Source organism: Xiphias gladius, chromosome 21 (genome assembly GCF_016859285.1).
Source record: "Xiphias gladius isolate SHS-SW01 ecotype Sanya breed wild chromosome 21, ASM1685928v1, whole genome shotgun sequence".
Taxonomy (NCBI): Eukaryota; Metazoa; Chordata; class Actinopteri; order Istiophoriformes; family Xiphiidae; genus Xiphias; species Xiphias gladius.
Genome location: NC_053420.1, coordinates 13,484,510 through 13,496,251, shown reverse-complemented (window position 1 = coordinate 13,496,251; position 11,742 = coordinate 13,484,510). Strand labels below are relative to the sequence as shown.

Below are 11,742 nucleotides of genomic sequence, written 5' to 3'. Positions count from 1 at the left end.
ATGTTTAAATTTATTTACTGTATAAATATATATATATATATATATATATATATATATACAATATACATATATATATGTATATTGTATGTACATTCCATCTGTAGTCTTAAATATTATACTTTTCATATACTTCAGAAAGGGTTTCTTAAGTGTGCTCTGGGAAAAAGATAAAGATTTTGTTATTCTACTCTATTCTATCTAGTCTATTCTATATCAATGACATAACTCCTTCAGTCCAATTACTCTGGCACAGCATCATCCACTGAACATCCTACACAGCAGGCCTCACTTTTACTCACACAGAAAAGCTGAAAGTGGAGAAGAGGGACCGGGACGCAGGGTATACAGTACAGTTAACACACAAAGTTTAATCTCAGACTGGTTCACATTTAATGTCAATCAAGTCATCACTGGCCAAAGGTAAAAGAGGGGCCAGAATCAAAAAGAAGCTGACTACGGTTCGGCTGCGTCTAGTCAGAGAAAAGGCTGGCGAAGGACTTTCGGAGGTTGCGAATGGTCTCTGCCTTTGCCTCATCTTGGCCATCGCCTCCGGAGCTTGAGACCCCGCGGAAGAAAGAGGAGTCGCTGAAAGCGTTGAAGGCATTGGTCAGGGACTGGGACTTACTGGGAAGGGGAAGAGGAGGAAAAAGAGAGGGAGGAGAACAAGGGATTGAGGAGGGGAAGGAATGATGGGATAAAAGAGGAATAAAGGTAGGGAAAAAAGGGTTATGTGAATATTAAAAGAGTTAGTGAGGGGGTAAGTGAGGAACAAACAGACTGGGAAATGTGTCAGAGGGCACATACACAACATTTGTACAACATTCCTTGAAAAACATTACAAATAATTAATTTCAGCTGTTCAACTGCACTGTAACATTATAAGACAAGGTTTTGTGAATGATTGTGTTATTTCATCAAAATGTGGAATTATCGCTCTACAGCAGAATAATAATTGGCTCTGTATCCTAAACACAAAGTACGGCCCATTGAAATGCATGTCTTTGCATTACCAACAGTGCGTTGATAATACGGCTCTTACTTCAGCAGAGGATGGGTCTTCTGCTGGGATGCTGCCTGTTCTTCCACGGGGGCCTGGGCCTCAGCATGGGCCGCAGCTGGTTCAGCTGGGACAGACTCAGGGTTTGGAGAGGGAGAGGCTGGCTTGGACTGGGGCTGAGCCTTAGCTGGAGACTGGACACTAGGTGGGGACTGGCTGGCTTTGGCTGGGGACTGAACCTGTGCCGGGGCGGGGGCTGAGGCAGTATCTGAGGCCTGATTGGGTGCTTGGGATTGGGCAGCGGGCTGGAGTTTGGGTGAGGCTTTGGGAGGAGGAGGAGTTTGTGGCTTTGGCTGGAGCTGCGGCTTTGAATTCCTGCGTACAGGTGGGATGGGCTTTGCAGGTGGTGTGGGTTTTGGGGGAAGCTCTTTTGGTTTGCCAGGAGCTGGGGATGGGGAGCCCTGAGGCTGGGGCTTGGGCTGCTCTGTTGTAGGAGCTGAAGCTGAGGGAGAGGCTGGGGTTGGAGCTGAGGCTGAAGGGGAGCCTGGAGCTGTGGCTGCTGTTGCTGCTGCTGCTGCTGCTGCTTTGGTTGGGGGAGAGCCTGGAGCTACCACGGCTGCTGCTGCTTTAGCTGGGGATGATGGTGAAGCTTTGGCTGGGGCTGGGATGGAAGCAGAATCTTGGGCTGACTTTGTGACGGACGGGGCTCTCGTCATGGGGGGAGGCCTCTGCACAGGAGGTTTTGTGACTGAGGCAGCCTTCTGGACTGGGCTTGGCTTCTGAGCCTGAGCTGGTTTCTGAGATGGACCTGGTCCAGGTTTCTGGGCCTGGCCAGGCTTTGGTACTGGTTCAGATGCTCCCTTAGCTGACTCTGATGATGGGTCCACGCTCTGTGATTTCACTGGTGCACCTAAAAGATGGAGATAAGATAGTTATATTAGATTTTCACTCAAAACCTACACAACACGTAGAGGCAAGAAAAGCAGAAAAAGCAAAAGCAGAGAAAATGAAATGAATAAATAAGCATTATGATTTTATAAATTTAGCACCTGTTGTTTTAGTGCATCAGTTAGAAAACCAGGCATCTGTAACACTCACCAAAGACCAAAGCATAAAATGATACAGATAATGAGCTTGAGTCTAAACATTCGCATAATGACCTCTCACATTCATAAAAACCCTAACCAACTCATCTGTCAAGAACAGACCGGGGAGGGGCAGGCTCTGTATGCTTGGACTGGAATGATCAGCAGGGGGCGACAGATCAACAGTTAGGGAGAAGATGGGGCGACTTGCCCATGCAAAGTAGCAGAAAGTAAACAACAAAAGGAGAGATGATACAACCAAAAGAGAATATTGGCATAAACAGCCCAGTGACTCAAACACAGGCAGCAGAGCAACCTATCATGCAGCATAAAAGAAAGAAGAGATTATACATGCCGTGTAGGAAATGACTAGGCAGGGATGAGTTTCCGACGGCTGTTGTAGGATTATGGTTGGGTATGTAAATAATATGTTAATGCCTCTTTAAAAAGGTTTATTTGAAGACAGCTTGGAAAGTCTTTATTAATTTATGTTCACTGTATATAGATTTTATATGACATAATTTACATGACCATACATGATCACGTGATATGACCAGTACAAAACATTCATGAAAATTCATCCCAGACATTCTCAGAAAGTCACTGCTGTCAGGCAGCTAAATGGCCATGAGTCTTACGTTTCATCAGAGTTTGTCATTAAGCATCCCAATAGTTGCTTGGGGCTCATGACGCATAAAAATCAAAGAAATACCATTTTTACAAACAGAATTTTTAAAGGGCAACACAGTAAAAATTTGCTTGGATACAAACCCCGAATTACACATTTGTGTATTTTTCTTCGATCTCCGCTTCATTATATATCTATGTTCCTTATATTTGCTGACTGCTATTACACTTGATTTTCACTTGGGTGAGTGCTTCATCTGAGGAGGCAGTTAAGCCATGTAAGTCGACAAAACTGTTTAAGTCTTTGACAGTGTTTGCACTAAACAAAATCTCTTTACATGAATCAGGAAAGATTGAAATTGAAAGACCTGATAATATTTTTAGCTGAATGATGTATGAAGATCAGATAATAGTAATTCAAAGGTCTGGATCCAAGCAAATAAGGAATGATCAGAGAAAGAGGCTTCTTTGAAAGTTTTCATTAAACACGTGGCCAGGTTTTGTAATACCCAGGAAAAGTATTCATAGTGTACTCAGGTATTATAACCTGGAACAATGAGAGTTAATGTCAAAACGAGGACAACACCAAGCAGTTATTCACAAACCATTCAGATCTTGCAAAAGGGGCTTTCTTGCTCGGCAGAAAGAAGTGAATTTGTTTACCATAATCTGATTTGCACCATAAAAATATACAGTATTTAATAAAGGATTCAAAAGTCAAGCAATAACCACAGAAACCCAATTGAGCTGACCAAAACTTCATTTATACATTAATGAGGAGAAAATTTAATCAATTACATTTCTCTTCATTTAAGAATGTATAAAAGTAAGCAGAACATCCATCTATACATAAGATCATGTTTGCCACTATCCAACAATTTTTATTGTTAAATTATTATCCTTGAAAGGCCGGATTGCAGTTTAATGTAGATTAAAATTAATTAAACTGCAATCTGATTTGGACATCCTAACACCGTAGGCACATGCAAATCTCTAACCTTTCCTGTAAAACATAAAAAGATGGCATTCCTAGAACAACTAGCACCAACATAATAAACACCACATTCATACAAAAATGAAAAATCATAATGAACAAACATGCAAACACAAACTCACTGACAAACAGTGCAACTCCACTAATAATGGCTTTTAATTGGCTGTTATTTTACCATGTTATGTGCTGTTTTACCAGTGCTTGTAGGCGGCACATTTAGCCCTGAGCATAAACATCACCGTGCTAACACAGAAGCTATGGCTGCAATGAAACTCATCATGCTGTATATTTGATTGTTGTTAATTCAAGTGCAAATCACATTCATTGTCTTGCCAGGAGTTAGATGAGAGGATATAAACCACTCTCGTCTGTACAGTAATTGTGAAGTTAGAACTAGCAGCTGGTTAGCTTAGTTTAGCACAAAGACTGGCAAGAGGGGTAAACAGCTAGTCTGGCTTTATCCAAAAGTGACAAAATCCGCCTACCCAGCACCTGTACAGCTCACTAATTAACAAATTTTATCTTTATCTGTTTAATTCTGTTCAATTCGTACAAAAACGGAAGTGTAAAAATTACATATTGTGGGCTCTTTTACACGGTTTGGTATGAATTAAGCAACTGAGATACAACATATTAACTTTAGAGGTGCTGTTAGGCAGATTTTATTACTACAAAGCCAGACTAGCTGTTTCCCCTGTGTCCTGTCTTTGTGCTAGGCTAAGCTAACCAAATGCTGCCTGTAGCTTCATATTTACCATACAGATGTGAGAGTGGTCTCAATCTTTTCACCTAACTCTTGACAATAAAGTGAGTGTGTGTATTTCCCAAACTGTTGCACTATTCAGTGAACTATTTGCAAAATTCCCCATTTACTGCTCCAGAAGACTGTCTAAGCAGCTTGTTCATAATACCTGTGAAGGTAATCTGGGATATGAGATGTGTCTTTATTTACAGTATGTTTTTGCCTCTCACCGAAGGCCAGAGTCAAAATTCTACATAACTCAACAGCCTGAAAACCTCCACATCTTCATTCCTCAGATTCTTCACGTTAATTAACAGTAAAAAAAACTGTGAGTGAGTTTTCCAATAATGGCGGCACTTAGTTTGACATAGAGGGTGTTAAATTTTTCAAATACTGAATACTTAATTTCAGCAAAATCTTTTAAGATGTCGGAGAATGAACTGTCCCATGACTGATTCTAAGTTTTTTCTAAACATGCTTGGGCCCTACAGCAGCAGCACTTGTATTACAATGGAGAACAGTGTTCAGACAACCTTGAGGTTGGGGGCGCTGGCCTGAGGTCCTGTTTGGATCTGCCAGTCCTTCCTTAAGGGCAGGACTCTGAAAGAGATTGAGGAGGAGGAGGAAGAAAGACAGAAAGAAAGAAAAACAAATAGAGGGAGAGTGGGAAAGAAAGGCAATCATGGATAAGAGGGTTTTGGTAAAGAATCAGCAGTGGACTGTGAAAGGCTACGACAAAATAATTTTCTTTCAGGCAGTTGAAGCAAATGATGTATGAGCATGTGTTATTGTTAATATTTATTTAAAGTTCCCCAATATACTGTAAGTACACAGGCTATGTTTGGCTCCGCTCTCAAGTGTTACAAAACATTTCCTACAGCTACTACCTGCTGGGGCTGCACAGTAGTTGGCTTCTGGCCTTGAGGGGAGCGAGCAGGTGAGCGAGGAGCACTGGACGACCTGGCAGCCAGTGCTTGGTTCATCTTGGTGATCACCACCTCTGAGATGAGCTGGCGGTCCTCTGACTGGTGATCGCCAATCAACTGCATAGATGAACCCACAACCTGGACAAAGAGGACACAGACAATGTATTAGAAAATGTGTGCCTTTTATTGAAAAGGTGACTTGACCGATATGTTGTTGACCAAGACTGGATAACAAAGTCAAGACAAACAAGGGAGGTTTAACGGCACTGTGGTCACAAGTACTGGTGTGGCAATAGCTAATAGCTCGGCTTATAGGACTGTTCAATCTTTTTCCTAGGTAGAAAATTTGTTGAGAATTTGTTTGGATGGATTTTTAACGGACTTTAGTTTACATCGTTATGCGCCCACTGTTTAATTTTTATGGATACTGTCAGTGTATTTACAGCACATATGGTAAGATATTAATATATTTAAACATATGGTAATTTCTGACGCAATACACCATTTTGGTACCATTTGTGATGTTAGAATTGCATTGTATTGGGAGATGCTTCTGTGATTTTGTCCCACTTCACAGGAGCAATCTAATACAATAACAAACAAATGTGTGTATGCCCCTCAGCACACACTCACATTCACATACATACAGACGGGCTGTTTCTGCATAAAACATTTTTCAGTAACCAAATGTCTTCTCACTGTAGCAGCCTGGCTGCTGCTAAACAAGACAAGAGGTAGTATGTATTTTAAGGAGCAATCAACATCCATGTAAACGGACAGCCAGTTAGAAATTTTCCTGCATCATTATAAAAAATGAAGAACTCTTATCAGTAGAGATGACTCTTGGGGAGACATATATTTCACATCTTTCCCACTTTAGTATCTAATCTGCCTTCCACCAAATTACTGACTATTTCATTCTGATAGTCGGCCCAGGCCAAAGTTTACTTGGGCTGTTTAGAAATGTGGCTTGGATACAACAGTGACTGGTTGTTGGTGTCAGTTTGGCTCCTGTATTATCTCCTTCTCCTCCCTCTGCTGCTTTAGACTCTCTCCCTGGGGTTTGTAACCATAAAGTAATTTTCCAAACCTCTTCATGCCTCACTTCTCCACTCATCGTCCTACTTGAGTTCCCTGCTCCTGCCAGTCACATTATCTCCTCTTACCTGTTTACTCTATACAGTAAACCTCAGTTTACTACTCTTTACTGCCGGTTCATCTACAGTTCAGTTACAGTAGCAGTTATCTGTGTGTTTTAAACTGCATATCTGAATACCCACAGTCTTGTGACAGCACTATTTGACTTGTTGGCCGTATTTAATTGCGGGCCCATGACCAAATGTAAGCTTGTTTATTGACTTTCAAATGGAGCAAACTGTTTTTAACCATATGTGCAGTATCGCTGTCTTTATTTTTGTCCAGCTACTCATTGCCAGTTACCAGAATTTTGACAAAAATTGACCCAGCTTTTTCCATGGATGAGGGGGCTGAGTTGATCTACACCACCGAGTGGCTCTGCATTTACTGCCAAAATGCATCCAGTGAAGAGCAGTGAGAAGCAGCTCTCTGTAGCACTCCAGCTTCTGTCCTACAAACCCTGGGTTGTCAGGATGCTCCTTGAGCTGGCAGAAACCTTGGCCATGAAATCCTGTGGCCAAATTAGACCCTGTTCCAGATCCTGAGTCTCCCAGTTCTTCTCTAGTTTCGTCTAGTTTCAGCCATTCTTCCAGAGCTTCATTTTTCACTAGCTTACTGCTTACTGCCTTCTATGCTAGCTTTATACCTGCTTCTACAGCTTCCAGTCATGTGCTTTTGTCCCCTTTGGGGACAAATTGATTCCCAAAGCTAATTCTCTAGTCATCCCACTGCCCAGCCCTGTAGTCCTTAATTTCCCTGAGACTCCACTGTTAACATCTACCTTTCCTTCAGGTACAGAGTCCCTGTTCCTCTACCCTAGACTGTGTTCCTTCTTCTTTGTCTGATCCACTCTCTGTCTAAACCTGACCCTGTCTCTCTACCTAAACCTTAATCTGAACCTATCTCCCTGTCTGAGGCTGAACATGAATCTCTGCCTGAGCCTGAACTCATTTCTCTCTCAGAGTCTCTGTTTCTTCTTTATCTAATCCCCTCTCTGCCAGAGCCCAACCTGTCTCTCTCTGAGCCTGTTTCTCAGTTTGAACTTGAGACTGTCTCTGTTTCTCATCTTCAACCTAGATCTCTTTCTGAGCCTAAGCCATTCTCTTTTATCTGAGCCCGGACTTCTCTCTCTCAATCTGAGCCTGAACCTTAGCCTGTGCATGAACCCGAATCTCTATCTCAACCTCAAACTGTCTCATCGAAGCCTGTTTCTGCTTCTTGGCCTGTGTCTGTTTTTACCATTCATCATGGCACGCCTGTTTTATTCTGTTTGCCTGAGCCTTCACAGTCCTGCCCTTTTGAACTTGCTTCTTCACTGCCCAGGAACTCCTCCTGGCTACTGTCACTGCAGCCAAGCTCTAAATTACAACCATAGGCAATGAGATTACCTGTCCTCTCAAGACCTGCCTCCTCAGCTTAACTCTACCAGCTGTGCCATGGTGAATGCATTTGCGTCCTGCTTTCTGTTGCTCACAGCTACAACTTAGGTAGGTGGTTAAAGGCTGCCCCACTGCACAGTGACATTTTCTTAGTTTTATGGTCATATGCTGTGTCAGTGTATGTATTTATGTTGATGCAATCTCCTACTTGCCTCGTCCACTATTTGTGTTTTCATGTCTGATGGCTGGGATCAGAGTATTTAGACATTTTTCATACTGAGACATAACCACTAAGTGTCACAGTGATTGATTTTTAGGAAAGGTATTATTACAGCAAAGCACATTCCTATATTAATGTGTAATTTGCAACCAATGTGGTCATGACTTCAAGACTAAAGACTATGAAACATGGAACCTATTTCCTAAAAAATATTGGAAAGACAGAATGAAAAACTAATACAGAGATAGGGAAGCTGAAAAAGACCCAGACAGAGCAGTTTGTTGAGAAAGACAGATAAACGTAAACACACAAATTAAACAAATACTGAGATAGTTGGTAAGCATAGCCAAAGAGAATAGCCTTGAAGTATCTCCAGATGTTCATTATCAAACTCATAATGTGTATTCAAGTTAAGTTCAATCAGCTTATTCCCAGTGTAATGATAATTTTAAAGGTTCTTGTAATTTTGAACTGTTATTTTCCATTGTGATACAGCATACTGTGTGGAGATGGGCATTGCATGCTCTGATGTTATTTTGCAGGTGCTGAACCACCTCCCTCGCAAGGTCAAAACTGCGCCGTACTGGTTGTTCTTTTGTCTCAAAATACGAAGATGTTCCCTGTGCAAAAGTGAGGGAAGAATAGAACCAGACAGACAAAATAATGAGAGGAGGATAGTTTATCAGTGTAAAAGACGGTGTTTGACACTACTCGAGGCTCTCACTTATGGGGACCTCTGAAATTAAACTCACTAGAAAGGCATATTCTTGTTAAGTTGTCTTTATTGTCATAGAAAATTCCTTATCAGCAGCCAGACAATGTACGGCTCCAGCAGTGCAAATTAGGCCAGAAAAGCTAAATTTAAGACACAAAGACCTTATTAGTGTTCTAATGAAACACTGATGTCAACATGATGAAAGTTTTCAAACAAAAGGCAAGAGTCAATAAATACAGAGTAATGCAGTATGGCAGCCGCACATATTGTGATTGTTTGATTTAGTGCTTTGTCAACTGGTGTGTCAATGCCTTTTGAGTTTCCCACCGTCCCTCCTTCCCATCTTTATCTGTTTTTCTTACCTCAGTAATGTAGTCATTACCATCCTTGCCACAGATGGCTTTGACAGCACAGATATCCAGCCCTCCAAAGATCTCTGAGCAGGTATCAACCCACAGCTTATACCTGTCACAAAGAGAAGTATAAATGACAGCTTGATTGGGTTAATAAAAGCTATAATCTGTTCACAGAAAACTAAAAAAAAATAAGAAAAATTACATAAGCTATTATCTACAGTAGCCGTCTTGCAGGTGTTGGCAGGTTGGCACTTAAGGTGGGTCAGGAAAAGTTTTTACTTTGCTGTATCAAACAGAACTGGCAATGAAAACAGAGATTTTCTTGCCTTAAACCATCTTCTTTAGTTCGTATTAAAATAAAAATAAAAAAAATTGTTGTTCTCACACACGACTTTGTCAATAATGTTGACTTCATCACTTCAGCACAGTATGCTGTTGCAAATTTTGCTCCTGAGGGCATTTAACCTGACAGTAAATCTGTTAAGGAACCCCTCTAGCGCCAGGCTGGGACGGCTGTAGCCCATAAAGACGCTGTTGCCGTATTGCTTTGCTGTACCGTCTGCATGGAGCCTCATTGACTTGCTGTCTGGAAAACTGTACAAAATCAAACTAAGGCCAAACAGACGGATCAATATTGACCTAAAGGATAATGTAACTGTACTAAGGCAGGTGTTCTACTTTTCTCCACAGTGTCAGATTCATCAACCGATTTTTTAGCTGTACTGTTGTCTGTTCCCTGGTGTTACAGATTAATGAACCCTTCGCTGATTTTAATGTTTTTTTTTTTTTGGTTTTGCACAATGGGGGTAAGGTAAATTGATGATTAACAAGACTGACTTTGAGGAAAAGTGCCAAATACTTCCTCATTCTGTGGGAGCTTATGATGGCAGTGTATGGCTAGGAAAGATCAAGCATTAACAAATTGAGCTAAACATTTTTTGACAAATCAGACTGTATGTAAAAGGAAAATAACTACTTTGGTACTGTTTCATATACCTCACGGTAGTATTTATGCATCTATTTTATGCTCCATATGGACGTTGGTTAGGCCATACACACAATCATAGCAGAGGTGTAGCTTGTGATGATGGCTCTGTTCCGTATTGGTGTCTCAGTAAGCCATGCCACTGAGCTGCATGCAGTATTAATGTCAGTAATTACACCCGTGTTTTTTTCCTGCTGTGACAGGTCCAAGTGCCTGCTTTGAAAAAGGTCTATAATCCAGATTTTATCCATGAGCAAAGCAGTTCTCTGCAAAAATGTTAAATTTCTGTGGCCTTTGTTATCACAGACCCAACTCACAGCAACTCAGTTTCCTCTTTTTTATGTGCACAAATACAACTGTACGTATAAAAAATAAATGCACAGTATATCATCAACCTACTAAAAATATCAAGTACTTTCAAAAAAATCTTTTTGTTTACCCATGTGAACTCGTTTCAGCTGATTAAATCTGCTGTTTGAGTACATTGTGACTAACTGTAACATAACACAAGAGCGACATGTGTGACACTAGGGCAGTTTGAGCATCACTAATGTGGAAGGGGTGCTCACTTGTCAGTCATGGCTACTTGTTCCAACATGGCAGACCCAGTGTTGCTCTTCCAATTACCAGAGATGGAAGTTCGCCTAAAAAGAAGAGGAAATTGTGTGTTAAACTATTAGAGACAACCTCTCACTTGTAGAAATTATAAATGCAGGAAATTAAACACAGACGGAAGTAGACAACCTTGTAGCAGTGGGGTTATGGTTTAAGTGCTAACTTAAGGTCAAAGGCCTGTGTAGTCAAGCAATGAGCACAGCTGCAGGTTATCAGGCTTACTGGACTTCCGTAAAATAGGCCAGTTACTATATGGTCTTTGTTTTAATGTGAGAGTGCACACAAAAACTACAGGTTTACACACAACAAGCATGAAAATAAAAAATAACTGGCATGTTAATGCCAGTTATTAAAGCTCAGCAGACTTTACATTTCAGGTTGCTAAGTTTCGGCTCTGCTAAAGCAAATACCTGTACGTCACTTATCACCTGCCTACTGATGCTCTTGCCTAGTCCAAAATTCAATGTGTATATAGTACAGTATACACACGAACACATGCGATATATGAAGAACAAAAAACCCCCCAAAAAAACTCCCTGAACCCAGCTAATATACAAGAACAAAAACTTACATGTATGCTTTGTAGTCAGTACTGATCTTCTGGACCCTGATGTCGTACTTGGCATCAATAAATGGCTCTGTTGTGCAGTAGGTCTGAGTGATGGCCACCACACTTGCAATGTCCTGGAAGTCACTCACATTGTCCACTTTGACCTAAAGAGGAATAATGCACATGGAAACATTGTTTATTTAAAGTAGGGGTTGGTTATACACCTCTTTTTTTTTGTATACCAGTATAACTTTAGTTTGTCTTCTGATGTTGCTTTAAATCAAGTTACCTGCCGCAAGTATTTTTCTGAAATAGCTTCATTTTTTCTAAATTTGGATTACTTCTTTATTAAAATGGAGGTTCAGTATGTTGTCTCAATGAGGAATAGATGAGAAGATTGATACCACTCTTATG

At 40.9% G+C, this 11,742-nt stretch overlaps 1 protein-coding gene across 1 annotated transcript in view; it reads right to left on the bottom strand.

Annotated features, from left to right (window-relative positions):
* Positions 1–343: 343 nt before the first annotated feature.
* syn2b (synapsin IIb) overlaps positions 344–11,742 on the bottom strand; it is an 86,431-nt gene continuing 75,032 nt past the window's right edge. Inside the window, exons 8-14 of the mRNA XM_040159508.1 lie at positions 11,350–11,492; positions 10,733–10,807; positions 9,185–9,287; positions 5,333–5,509; positions 4,979–5,045; positions 1,040–1,907; positions 344–624 (exon numbers count right to left, since the gene is read on the bottom strand). Of these exons, the coding sequence (XP_040015442.1) occupies positions 471–624; positions 1,040–1,907; positions 4,979–5,045; positions 5,333–5,509; positions 9,185–9,287; positions 10,733–10,807; positions 11,350–11,492 (1,587 nt within the window). The 3' untranslated portion in view covers positions 344–470. The remainder of the gene's footprint in view (positions 625–1,039; positions 1,908–4,978; positions 5,046–5,332; positions 5,510–9,184; positions 9,288–10,732; positions 10,808–11,349; positions 11,493–11,742) is intronic.